This window comes from Mobula birostris, chromosome 10 (assembly GCF_030028105.1).
Source record: "Mobula birostris isolate sMobBir1 chromosome 10, sMobBir1.hap1, whole genome shotgun sequence".
In the NCBI taxonomy this organism is placed as follows: domain Eukaryota; kingdom Metazoa; phylum Chordata; class Chondrichthyes; order Myliobatiformes; family Myliobatidae; genus Mobula; species Mobula birostris.
The window spans coordinates 57,606,809-57,620,628 of NC_092379.1; the positions used below are offsets into that span (position 1 = coordinate 57,606,809).

The following is a 13,820-nucleotide window of genomic DNA, read 5'->3' on the forward strand; positions in this document are numbered from 1 at the left end:
TGGGAGATGTATTTTGGCCCTAGATCATTCAGTGGTTTATAAACCAGTAGCGATATTTTAAACCCAATCCTCTGATGAACAGGAAGCCAGTGTGGTGATCTGAGAACTGGAGTGATGTGTTCTACTCTCTTGGTCTTAGTGAGGACTCTGGCAGCAGCGTTCTGAACGAGCTGCAGCTGACCGAGGGACTTTTCACAGAGACCGGTGAAAACACCATTACAGTAGTCAAGCCAATTAAAAATAAATGCATGGATGAGTTCTTCTAGATCTATACTAGGATTAATAATATAGATTAATACTGATTTTGCATTCCTCCTCCAGCTTGGTGATTATTTAACCACAAAAGATATAGCTACAAATGCTAATGTCATTGTAAATGCCAGGAAGTAAATGACATAGAACACTAACAACGAGCAGCTCAAATAGATGACAGCACTTCAGATGATTCAGAAAGGTTATTTTATTATCTCTGGCAGTAAGGCTAAAGCATTTCATCCCATGTGTAAATGGTTGTTATGAAATCAGAGATACAAGAAAATGCATTGCTTAAGATTTTATCTATTTGTCATGGCTAAATTAAAATCTGTTCAGCAAATATATAAGAATAATTTCAGTCTGGGAGTGATGCCCCGTGGTCAGAGCATGGGATTGGCCACATCCTGTAATAATAATAAGTTAAGTGACGAAGTGACACGTAGTTGCTGACGTAGTGTCAATGATCAGATCCCTGGGAAAGCACCATCTACCAATGTTAACCAGTTGTGCAAGATTGCATTTCTTATTTTGGAACTTTATCTGGACAAGTATACAATGACGTACTTTGACCAGGGTACATACAAGCATTGATATACAGTGGTATTTGGGGTGCACGTCCATGGCTTCTTGAAAGTGACAACTCAGGTGGTTAGGATCGAAAAGAGGGAATATGGATGCTTGCCTTCATTGGTTGGGTAGTTGGGAAATCATGTTGCAGCTTTTAAACCTTTGTTTAGACCACACTGTGTACACTTCTGACTGCTGTGTTACGGAATGGATGCGGAGAGTACAGAAGATGTTGCCTGGATTGGAGTGTGTAAGATATGAGAATAGGTTAAACAATCTCAGATTGTCTTCACTGGAGGATAAGAAGTTAAGGGCACACCTGACAGAAACATTTAAAATTATGAGCGGAACAGATAGAATAGATAGAGTCTTTTTCTCAAGGTGGACATGTCAAATACTAGAGGACGTAATCTTCATGTGAGGGCTGGTGGTGTGGAGTTTAAGGAAATGTGCAAAGCAAGTTTTTCCCATAAAGAATGGTAAATGTGTAGAACACCCTGCCAGGAGAAGTTACACTTAAGAGCCATTTAGACAAGCTAATGAACAGTGCGATCCAGATCATGATGAGATCAGCTAAAATTAGCATCCTGGTTGCCAAAAAGCCTATTCCAGAGTTCTACCATTCATTGTTCTATACTCTACTTATGCTCGGTATGAACAAATCAAATAAGAACAAGCCTTGGATTGGCTCCACAGAACTGGGTCACACAGTCACAACACAGAACTGGATGCTAAAACTGCCGTTACCCAACAACAGTGCAGAAAGTGTCATACAAATCTCCACAAGCTGAAATGTGGGCATTGTGTGACCTTAGGCAGAGTCTGCAGAAACCCAGAAGTGGTGACCAATCAGAACCATGTGTTCCCAGAGTCATGGACACCAGCTTGTTTCCTGAACTAAAGTTCTGGCATTTCTATCACACCAGATGAAGGGATCATTGGCTGAATATGTGAAAGACAATGAGGATGCTAAACTGGATACAATTCAGGCTGGGTGCTGGCTAACTGTCCCATTAACAAATTTAATGTTAGGATACAACATACCTGACCTGGTCTTAAATGCAACGATATACCAGATCATTGAGGGAAGATTTAAGTAGACCTACTGAACTAAATCCTTTCCACATTTTCCCAACCAACCAACAATTTTAACAACACCATAATCTTTAATCCTCTGAATTGAAGACTGTCCTCAAGTGTTGTTCAACCATCAGAAAAAATCCAGAGTTCCAAAATGTCCATAGCAGCGACTTGAAGCCATGCAGTAAGCAGGTCTATGTCTTTATCATAACATTAGAGTGGAGGAATTTCAAAATCCATTAAACATTTGCAGATTTATATCACACAATGTAATTTTAAAGCAACTGGAAATTCTAGTCTTCGGAAATGTTACACTGGAGCAGAAGGTGAAGTCTGATTTAGTAAGTAGGAGATGAGTCATTTTGAAAATTACAATTTAGTGCAATTTTCATAAAGCATTTCTACAACAGAAGAGTTCTTCATTAGCTCCTCTTTAATCAACAGATTAAGCATTTAGAGGCACAAGGGAGGCCAATTCTCTGGATTCTTTCAAAAAAGAGTTGGATAGAGCTCTTAAAGATAGCAGAGTGAAGGGATATGGGGAGAAGGCCGGAAAAAGGTACTGATTGTGGATGATCAGCCATGATCACAGTGAATGGTGGTGCCAGCTCAAAGGGCTGAATGGCCTACTCCTGCACCTATTGTCTATTGTCTATTGACCCTGGAGTAACAATCAGTTGGACGAACTCAGTTGATTGAGCAGTACTTGTGAGGGGACGGGATTGTCAACATTTTGGGTCGAGCCCCTGCATCAGAGCCTCAGGTGACCCATTGCAGGGTCTTGTCCTGAAACAATGACAATTTGTTACACCCACTGAGAGCCACCAGCTGTTTGTTGCTTAAACATCTTCAACAGGTAGCCATGGTGAAAGGCAAACAGGCATTGTGTTAAATGATACTCATTAACATTCTGGAAAGTCATTGTACTGATCTGGGCCAGTCATCCAATCACATTTGGAATATAATGTAGACTTCAAAGCTAAATCAAAAAACATTCAGTTTACATCTCTGTACATGTGAACTTTGAGAATTTTGGGGCCAGTTAATTAGATATCTGTAAAATAGGTGTACAGATGTCGGATGAATTTGTTGCACAAGCAACACTGAGAAGGCAATTGAGAACAATATCCTTAGCTTTTGTGGGCTCCACATTTTTCTCTTGAGAGATCTGCAGGCTAATTTGATCAATGTTGGTCATCAGAAAATGAGAGCCCATTATGTTAGTTGGTGAGGCATATTTTGTCATGCTATCTTCCAGGTACTGCTTATAGAGCTCAGTGATCTTCTGTTCCATGTAGTTGTTGATCACAGAGTTGGATAATGGCTCTTTCTGAAGGACAATGCTTCTATCACTGTGATGGAATGTTTCTGATCTAGAACATTGTGGGCCTTCACAATTAGAGGCAGGCAGTTGTGGCAACATGGATGCATTGTTGATGTGAAAGACGGGCCATTTACTGCTTTCATGATCATTGGTCAGACAAGTGGATAAGCTAGTTAGACTGTAAGGTGTAACATTATCTCCAACCATCTGCAGATCAGTGTAGCTCCTGCAAGTGGTGGACCAAGACTGGTAGAGATCCACCTCGGCTTTAATGCGTGCACAGTCCTTTGGTATGTCTAAACTGTCAGATGTTATCCTATTGTATAAGGGTACCCAGGTATTCACACTGGTTGGTTCCTCTTCCTTTTGAATCAATGTTGGCCTTCCTTTCTCTTCACTGGTGGTAGCTGAGCTCCCTGATTCATTCTGTATGTTTTCTTCTTCAACGCTTTCTGCACAGTCCAGTGAGACAACGAGCTCTTCCCAAGAACTGCTGCTAGTCTTAGGTTTATTGCTGGAGTTTGCACAGTCATCTGGCTGGACACGCTCACTTTCGTGGAATCCGTAACTAATCCTTGTGAGAAACCCTTCAGCTAACATGACTGGTCCTATGAAAACACAAAGTTTTTTGTTAGCAAATTAATGGGGACACCCAATAAAAATCTATTACATTTAGCAAGTTATATGTGTAGGCCTTTATATCATTTAAGAATGGTTAAATTTGGCAATAGTTGTAATTAGCTATTGCTCTTTGGGAGATCAAATACAAAGGGACAGTAAACAGTTAGTGACAGGACCTTTAACAATGTTCATGTTCAGAGGGATCTAAGTCTATAGGTCTCACATTTGTTAGGGTGGTAAAGAATGTGGCCTGGATTAGATGGCATGTGCAATGAGGAGAGGTTGGACAAACTGGGTTGTTTTCTCTCCAGAAGTGGAGACTGAGGGGAAATCTGAGAGAAGTTTATAAGATTATGAAAGGCATAGGCAGACTGGGTAGTTGGCATCTTTTCTCCCAGGGTTGAAATGTCTACTATCAGAGGGCATGTACTTAAGGTGAGAGGGGAAAAGTTCTAAGGAGATGTGCAGGAAGAGTTTTTTTTTAACACAGAGAGTGGTAAGTGTCAAAAGGGTGCTGGTGGAGACAGATATGACAGAGATATTTAAAGTCTCGAAGTTAATCCGATGAATGTGCAGAAGATGGAGGATTATGGACAATGCATATGCAGAAGGTGCCATTAGCTTCATTAGTTTGGCACAACATCTTGGGTGGAACAGCCTTTTCCTGCTGTTCTACATTCCATGCTCTATGCAACAGCATGCTAGGGCTAGGGAGCACTCAGTGAAAAACTATGGAAAGATTCAAGAGCATACTGATCCACAAGGTTTACATTCATGTAGGATATATGCTTCCAACTCCACAGCCATCTTACAATGAATGAGACTGCACTAGAGAAAGTGCAGAGGAGATTCACCAAGATGTTCCCTGGATTGGAGGACTTTAGTTACAGGGAGATACTGGATAGGCTTGGATTGTTTTCCCTGGATTAAAGGAGGCTGAATTGTGATCAAGTAGGAAAACTGTGCATTCTGGCTAATTGGGCCATCAGATAATCAGGATAATCACTTATTTGGGATAACTTTTAAAGATTAAAACCTAAATCAAGAAAATTGCTGGAATTCCTTTCATTTATTTGGGACACTCTGCTGCTTAATTGGGACAGGAGACTATTGCCAAACATGTTCTAACTAGTGTCATTTGCACAAATCTGTGCGGCCATTAGATGCTACACTTTGCTTAGAAAGATTTGTTTTAAATAGCTTCAGTTGAGTGTGCTTGTGTTCAAAAAGCAATGATATTTGTCACGGATAGTTGGCAAAAATAAGCAGTAAGACAATTCAGAACTGTTTTGTCACTGTGGTTTCAAGCACTCAGGTTTGGTGGTGCTAGAGATGGCCAGGAGTGAAAATGAAATGATTTCATGACTTCAACAAGTTGGAACTATGAAGAATTTGAACATATCGGCAATCATCTTGAATTTTATAATGAAAATGAAGATTTGGAGAATGTAATCATCGATAGCATTGTATGAAGGAAGTCTATAATCTGCCCCAGCTGTTTGTGTTGATTTTGTTTATTGCATACCTTGGATGAATTTCTCTATGGATTACCAATACACAGTTTTATAGTACTGTAGTAGTATTGATAGTGTTCCAATTTTTTGTTCTGTACTTCATTTAAGGATAGTTTATCTTTTTTATACCTTCGTAACTACTTCCATGCAACTTTGGCTAATTGGGGCAGCTGCTTAATTGGGCCGAAATTTATTGGTCTTGATGTGTCCCAATTAACCAGTATCCAATGTACATAACATTATCAAAGACATAGACAGGGTAGATAGTCAAAATCATTTCACCATGGCTGAGGTTTCAAAAGAGGATACAAGTTTAAGGAGAGAAGGAAGAATTTTAAAGGGATAAGGTTTTTACACAGAGAATGGCTGATCTCAAGGTTCAAGATTCAAGTCTATTTGTCACCTGTACATGGAAACATCCAGTGAAATGTGCCATTGTGTTAACAACAAACAGACCCCAGGGCATCACACACACTCAATTTCTCTTTTATTCTTTTTGCTATTAAGCAAAAATTATTAGTTAATTAATGTACCAGGCATGGAGGGAATTTGCAAATACCACATGGATCCCTGAACTTGTGAGACAGCAGTACTAACTGCTGTGTAATCAGTTAGATCAAAGTTAGTAGAAGACCATTAAACCAGAGGACATAGGTGCAGAATTAGGCTTTTTGACCCATCGAGTCTGCTCTGCCATTCCATCAGGGCTGATTGATTTTCCTTCTCAACCCCATTCTCCTGCCTTCTCTCCATAACCTTTGACACCCTGACTCATCAAGAACATGTAAATCTCCACTTTCAATACACTCAGTGACTCGGCCTCCATCATACCACTGATTCACTATCCTGCTCATCTGGGTCTCTGGGTTACCAGCAGTTTTAATTCTCCCCTCCATTCACACACCTACATGTCTGTCCTTTGTCTCCTCCGGTAACAGGGTGAATTGAAATGGAAACAAGACAAAGAGCAACTCAGTATTAACAATGAATTCTTCAACTTCCAGCAACTGTCTCCCCCATCCCTTTTCTCTCTCCTTCTAATCTACCCAGTTCCTCTTATGTCCGCCCCACCACTTCATATCAGCCCTCCTCTACCATTTCCATTTGCCCATCAAACACATCTCCATCTGGTTTCCCTTCCCACCTCGCTCACCTGGTTCTGTGCCCTACCTTCCTTTCCTATCAGGATCTATCATCTTCAATCCTTTGTTGCCTCCACTTGTCACCTCCCTGCTTCCATCACTATTTTCACTCTCCCTTCCCCCACCTGTCCATCACTCTTTCATGGGTCTCACATGAATCCACATGTCATCAGCCTGCCTTTGCTCAGCCCTTCCTCTCTCCTCTTTATTTTGCTATCATTCCTCTACCTGTTAGTCCTGAAACATTAACTGTCCATTTCTCTTCACAGATGCTGCCTCCAGCATCTAATCTTTTGCTCACATCAAGGTAGCCTGTATTATTTGACACAGCCGGTAGCTGTCAGCTGAAAGTGGAATTGTGCGCTGCTGGAAGAAGTGAACACCGTGGGATGCCCCTGCAGGAGACAAGCTGCAAATGAACTTGGTGCACCCTGCAGGAACTCCAATAACATCATGCTTCCATACTGTATTGGAGGCATTCAGCACAGAAACAAGCTTTTCAACACAAAATGCCTGTGCCAACAATCAAGTAGCTATCTATACTAATCCTATTCACCAGCACTTGCTCCATTGCCACGTATGCCTTGGCAATTCATGCCCTACATAGATACTTTTCTGCCTTATGAAAGTGCCTGCCTCCGCCACCTTCTCACACAATAATGTTCCAATTTGCAACCAGCCCCTGAAACATAGAAACAGAGAAAACATACAGGCCCTTTGGCCCACAATGCTGTGCTGAACATGTACTTACTTTAGAGATTACCTAGGGTTACCCATAGCTCTCTATTTTTCTGAGCTCCATGTACCTATCCAGGACTCTCTTAAAAGACTCTATCGTATCCACCTCCACCACCGTCACCAGCAGCCCATTCCACACACTCACCAGCTTACCCCTGACATCTCCTCTGTACCTGCTTCCAAGCACCTTAAACCTGTGCCCTCTTGTGCTTGCCATTTCAGCCCTGGTAAAAATCCTCTGACAATCCACACGATCAATACCTCTCATCATCTTATACACCTCTATCAGGTCACCTCTCATCCTCCGCCGCTCCAGGGAGAAAAGGCCGAAGGCATGCTCCCCAATCCAGGCAACATCATTGTAAATCTCCTCTGCACCCTTTCTATAGTTTCCACATCCTTCCTGTAGTGAGGTGACCAGAACTGAGCGCAGTACTGCAAGTGGAGTCTGATCAGAGTCGTGACCAGAACTGAGCACAGTACTCCAAGTGGAGTCTGATCAGAGTCGTGACCAGAACTGAGCACAGTACTCCAAGTGGAGTCTGATCAGAGTCATGACCAGAACTGAGCACAGTACTCCAAGTGGAGTCTGATCAGAGTCCTATATAGCTGTAGCCCTGGATAAAAATATTTTCCCTTTTACTCTGCATCTTAAACTTATGCCCTCTGGTTTTAGATATCACGGTTTGAGATCATCATCCTCCAGACCCTATTGACTGCTCTCTTGGTGCTAAAATCTACTCAATGCATCATAATGCCCTCAGTATAATAGGTTTTAAAGCGAGAGACACAAATAGTTAGCCGAGGATGTGTGTGAGGAAGAGAGTCCTAGCAGTTACCAATTAAATTTAGGAACATTTATATGTTGGGGGTGGAGGGGAGTTAATGAGTTGAGCTGAGGGGAGATCCCAAATTTGTGGGTGTAGATAGTAGAAATTCAGCATAGTGGTAATTACCACTGGATTGTAATCCAGAGACCCAATGATACGCTGGGGTCATGAGTTTGAATCCCACAATGACAGATGGCGAATTTGAATTCAATAGAAATATCTGATGACCATGAAACTTTGTCATTGGGTTAGGGTTCTCTAACCAAGAACCCATCTGGTTCACTAATGTCCTCTGGGGAGTAACCCTGCCATCCTTACCTAGTCTGGCCTAAATGTGACTCCAGACCCGCCACAATGTGATTGAATCAAGTGCCCTCTGAAATGGCCTAGCAAGCCATTCAGTTGTATCTAACCACTAAAAAGAAAATAGTAAGAAATGAACCCAGATGGACAAACTGGCATCTACCTCTGCACTGGAAACGACAACGGCGAAAGCAGCCAATCGACCCTGCAAAGTCCTCCTTACAACATCTGGACACGTGCCAAAGTTGGGAGAGCTGTCTCACAGACTAGTCAAGCAACAGCCTGACATATTTGTACTGACAGAATCATACCTTACTGTTAACATTTCGGATTCTACCATCACCATTCCTGGATATGTACTGTCTTACTGGCAGGACAGACCTCGCGGAGACGGTGGCACAGTGGTATACAGTAGAGAGGGAGATGCCCTGGCAACTCTCAACATCAACTCTGGATTCCATGAAGTCTCACGGCACCAGATTAAACACGGGTAAGGAAACCTCCTGCTGATCACTACGTACCGGCCTCCCTCAGCTGATGAATCAGTGCTTCTCCACGTTGAGCAACACTTGGAGGAGGCACTGAGGATGACAAGGGCACAAAGTGTACTCTGGGTGGGGGATTTCAACCAAGAGTGGCTTGGTCACACCACCGCAGACTGAGCTGGTCAGGTCCTACTGGACAGAGCTACCAGACTGGGAGCACAGCAGGCGGTGAGGGAACCAACGAGAGGGAAAAACACACTTGACCTCATTCTCACCAACCTACCTGCTGTGGAAGCATCTGTCCATGACAGCATCGGTAGAAATGACCACTGCATAGTATTTGTGGAGACTAAATCCCATCTCCACATTGAAAAGACCCTCCACCGCGTTGTGTGGCACTGCCACTATGCTAAGTGGGAGAGATTGAACAGATCTATCAGCCCTAGACTGGGCATCGATGGGACACTGTGGGCCATCAGCAGCAGCACAATTGTACTCAGCTACAATCTGTAACCTCATGGTCCAGCATATCCCCCACTCTATTATTACCACCAGGTCAAGGCATCAACCCTGGTTCAATGAAGAGTGCAGGAGGGTGTGCCGAGAACAACACCTCAATATGAAGCGTCACCCTGGTGAAGGCACAATACAGGACTACTTGCATGCTGGACACCATAAGCAGCAAGTAATAGACAAAGCTAAGTGAGCCAACAACCAATGGATCGCATCTACCCTCTGTAGTCTAGCCACATCCAGCCATGAATGGTGGTGGACAATCTTACAACTCACTGGAGGAGGAGACTCCACAAATATTCCCATCCTCAATGACAGAGGAGCCCAGCACACCTGTGCAAAGGAAAAGTCTGAGACATTCGCAACACTCTTCTGTCAGAAGTGCAGAGTAGATGATCCAGCTCAGCCTCCTCCAGAAGTCCCCAGCATCCCAGATGTCAGTCAGTATGCAGCCAATCCGATTCATTCCACGTGTTATCAGGAAATGGCTGAAAGTGCTGGATACTGTGAAGGCTATGGGCCCAGAGAAAATCCTGGCTCCAGAACTTGCCGCACCACTACCCAAACCATTCCAGTACAGCTACAACACCGGCATCTACCAGGCAATTGGAAAATTACCCAAGTATGTCCTGAAAACAAGAACTAGGACATCCAACCCAGCCAGTTACCGCCCAATCAGCCTACTCTCAATCATCAGCAAAGTATTGGAAGGAATCACCAGCAGTGCTATCATGCAGCACCTACTCGGCAATAACCTGCTTACAGATGCTCAGTTTGAGTTCCATCAAGGCCACTCAGCTCCTGACCTCACCACCTCCTTGGTCCAAACATGGAGCAAAGAGCTAAATACCAGAGGTGAGGTGAGAGTGATAGCCCTCGACATCAAGGCAGCATTTGACCGAGTATGATATCAAGGTGCCCTAGCTAAAATGGAGACAACAGGAATTAGGGGGAAACCCCTCCACTGGTTGGAATCGTACCTGACACGAAGGAAGATGGTTGTGGTGGTTGGAGGTCAATCATCTCATCCCCAGCATATCACTGCAGGAGTTCCTCAGGGAAGTGTCCCAGGACCAACCATCTTCAGCTGCTTCATCGATGACCTTCCTTCCATCATAGGGTCAGAAGTGGGGATGTTCGCAGATGACTGCACAATGTTCTGCACCATTTGTGACTCCTCAGATAATGAAATAGTTCATATCTAAATGCAGCAGGACCTGGACAATATCCAGGCTTGCGCTGACAAGTGGCAAATAACATCCGAGCCACACAAGTGCCAGGCAATGATCATCTCCAACGAGAGAGGCTCTAACCATCGTCCCTTGACATTCAGTGGCATCACTGAATCCCCTGCAATCAACATCCTGGGGGGTTACCATTGACAGGAAACTGAACTGGTGTAGCCATATAAACACTGTGGCTACCAGAGGAGGTCAAAGGCTAGGAATCCTGCAACATGTAACTTACCTCCTGACTCCCCAAAGACTGTCCACCATCTACAAGCCTCAGGAATGCAATGGAATACTCACCACTCGCCTGGATGATTGCAGCTCCATCAACACTTAAGAACAGGGTTCCCCAACCACTGGGCTGTGGACCGGTACCGGGCCGCAAAGCCTGTGCTACCGGGCCGTGAGGAAGCTATATGAGTCAGCTGCACCTTTCCTTATTCCGTCACACACTGTTGAACCTGAACATAGGGTTGCCAACTGTCCCGTATTTGCCGGGACATCCCGTATATTGGGCCAAATTGGTTTGTCCCATGCAGGACTGCCCTTGTCCTGTATTTCCCCCGCTAAGGTACAGCGTTCCTATGAAACCTTTCATGCTGAAATGGCGTGAAGCGAAGAAGCAATTACCATTAATTTATATGGGAAAAATTTTTGTGCGTTCCCAGACCCAAAAAATAACCTAACAAATCATGCCAAATAACACATAAAACCGAAAATAACTAACACTAACATATAGTAAAAGCAGGAATGATATGATAATTACACAGCCTATATAAAGTTGAAATAATGTATGTACAGTATAGTCGGGAAGATGAAGGCAAAACCAATTTGTGGGAGGAAAAATCGTCATGTAGGCGTATGCGCACACAGGTGCCCGTGCAAGGCTTCATGGTCATGGTAGTCTTTCCTGGGGTAAAGTGTCCCAGGATTTGACTGCTACTTTTGTCCCTTATTTGGGAGTGAGAAAGTTGGCAACCCTAACTGTAAAAGACACATTGAAGTGAGTTTAACCCTACTTGAACACCAACACCACCCCGCCCCGGTCGGCCAGTCCGCAAGAATATTGTCAATATTAAACCATTCTGCGGTGCAAAAAAGGTTGGGGACCCCTGATCAAGAAGCTGGACACCATCCAGTACAAGGAAGCCCACTTGATTGGTACCCTTCCACAAGCATCAAAACCCTCCACCATCGACGAACAGTTGCAGTAGTGTGTACTATCTACAAGACGCTCTGCAACAACACTCACCAAGTCACTCATCATCCTGACTTGAAAAAATACTGCCATTCCTTCATTGTTGCTGGTTCAAAATCGTGGAATTCCCTCGCTAACAGCACAGTGGGTGTACCTACACCTCAGGGACTGCAGTGGTTCAAGGCAGCTCATCACCACCTTCTCAAGGACAACTAGGGATGGGCAATAAGTGCTGGCTTAGCTGGTGATGCCCACATGCCATAAATGGATAAATTTAAAAGTGAGGTCACTGGTCATTGATAGATGATATTTCCGGAGGTAATGGGGTAGGACACCATGGTAGCTGTTAGAAGACTGGGGTAAGAAGCTATTTGAGAAGCTGTAGCTTGGACTAGAGGCTGTGCAAAAGCTGTAAGTGGCTTCTGAGGTCAGAAATGTTGACTCATTTGTGGAGCAGTTTAGTCACTTATTTCATTAAAACTCAGAAGGGCTGAGTTAATGCAGGGTGCAGTCAGGGCAAGCATTGCAGATTTCTGAAATAGTAATCCATCCCACCCTATGGCCATCCTTATTGGGCCACTGGTGGAAGTAAATTGTTGGCACCATGAAAACTACCTGAAATATAAAGAGAAGCTGATAACTATCACAGTAAAACTTGATCATCTACAATACAAGGGACTTCGGCCTGGCACTGTCTCCCTCCCTCCCTGTTGCACAAATTCTTTTGGTTCACTTTCAATATTACACGGCAAAATAGTAATTTTTCTATTAAGCTAGGAAAATAGGAAACCGGGCCTTGGTGAGTGGGAAGGGAGTGTGGCAATCAGGATCCTGATGGGAGCACAGGAACTGGGGCCCAGATACTTGGGAAAGAAAGCTGGTGAGAAGGGAACATTACCTGCTGAACCATTAGGATATCTAAATAGTGAGATTATCAAAGTTTTACTGTAATTTGAACTTGTATACAGATTTATCCAACACTTTTTCCAATAATCAGCTCAAGTATACTGAGCTGAAAGACGATGAATTTGGCAAGCTCCTGCTTATTATGGTTTTATCAGCTTAATTAAAATCTTACCTAAAATTTGAAAAGGTTAATGTTACACTTACTTGTTTTAAGCCGATCTGTAGTTTGAGCTCTTCCGCTTTTTCTCACAATGTTGTATTAGTAGTCATTCGATCTCAATGCAAAGGTCATTCTTGGTCCAAGGATATCTAGGAATAATCAACTCTTTTCTTTTTGAAATAAATATTCAGATTTATTAATCCAAAGAAAATCTTATCCCCTGTACACTGTTTAATTTTGCTCACCAGTGGGGCAACACACAATAAAATAAATCCGTAAGTTTGTTGCAAGTTTTTTATGATTCAGAATGAAAATGCTGTTTTGCATTTAACTTCCCCTTAATTTGCAAGTGTCTAATGTTACAACCACTGTCACGTTAACCCTTCAGCTGCAAGATGCCTCTCAGTTTATCCATCATTGTTTGAAAGTAATGTTCACTACTCATGGAAGAAATTAATTACAATTTAACATTGCTTTTGATCCATTCATATTTTTGTCAAGTAAACTGACAATGGTAAATAGGCTTAGAAGGCTCTACCGGTCAATCATGAATTGTTACCATGTTCCCTCAGATTCCAGAGATATAAGCTTAATAAATAGGACCTGAACATTGTGTTTTACCATAAAATAATAAGAAAAGGTCAATTTTAAAAAAATATTATTTTCTTAATTAATGTTTCCAATAATACATATCTGTAATACAATTAATGACATAGAGCCCTAGTCATAGAGAAGTACAGCACAGAAACAGGCCCTTCAGCCCATCTAATCTGTGCCAAACCATTTAAACTACTTACTCCCATCGACCTTCACTGACACAATAGCCCTTCATTCACCTGCCATCCATGTACCTCTTAAATGTTGAAACTGAGCTCATCTACACCACTAACAAAAGAAATTCTGCAGATGCGGGATATCGGAGCAACACACACACAATTCTGGAGGAACTCAGCAG

The 13,820-nt window shown here is 43.0% G+C and overlaps 1 protein-coding gene across 1 annotated transcript; it reads right to left on the bottom strand.

The window, feature by feature from the left end:
* Positions 1 to 459: 459 nt before the first annotated feature.
* On the bottom strand, positions 460 to 13,143 carry LOC140204516 (TLR adapter interacting with SLC15A4 on the lysosome-like). The gene is made up of 2 exons (XM_072271225.1): positions 12,910 to 13,143; positions 460 to 3,834 (listed from the first exon to the last, which is right to left on the bottom strand). The coding sequence occupies exon 2, from the start codon at positions 3,824 to 3,826 to the stop codon at positions 2,945 to 2,947; it is 882 nt and encodes a 293-aa protein (XP_072127326.1). The 5' UTR covers positions 3,827 to 3,834; positions 12,910 to 13,143; the 3' UTR covers positions 460 to 2,944.
* Between the last annotated feature and the right edge of the window lie 677 nt (positions 13,144 to 13,820).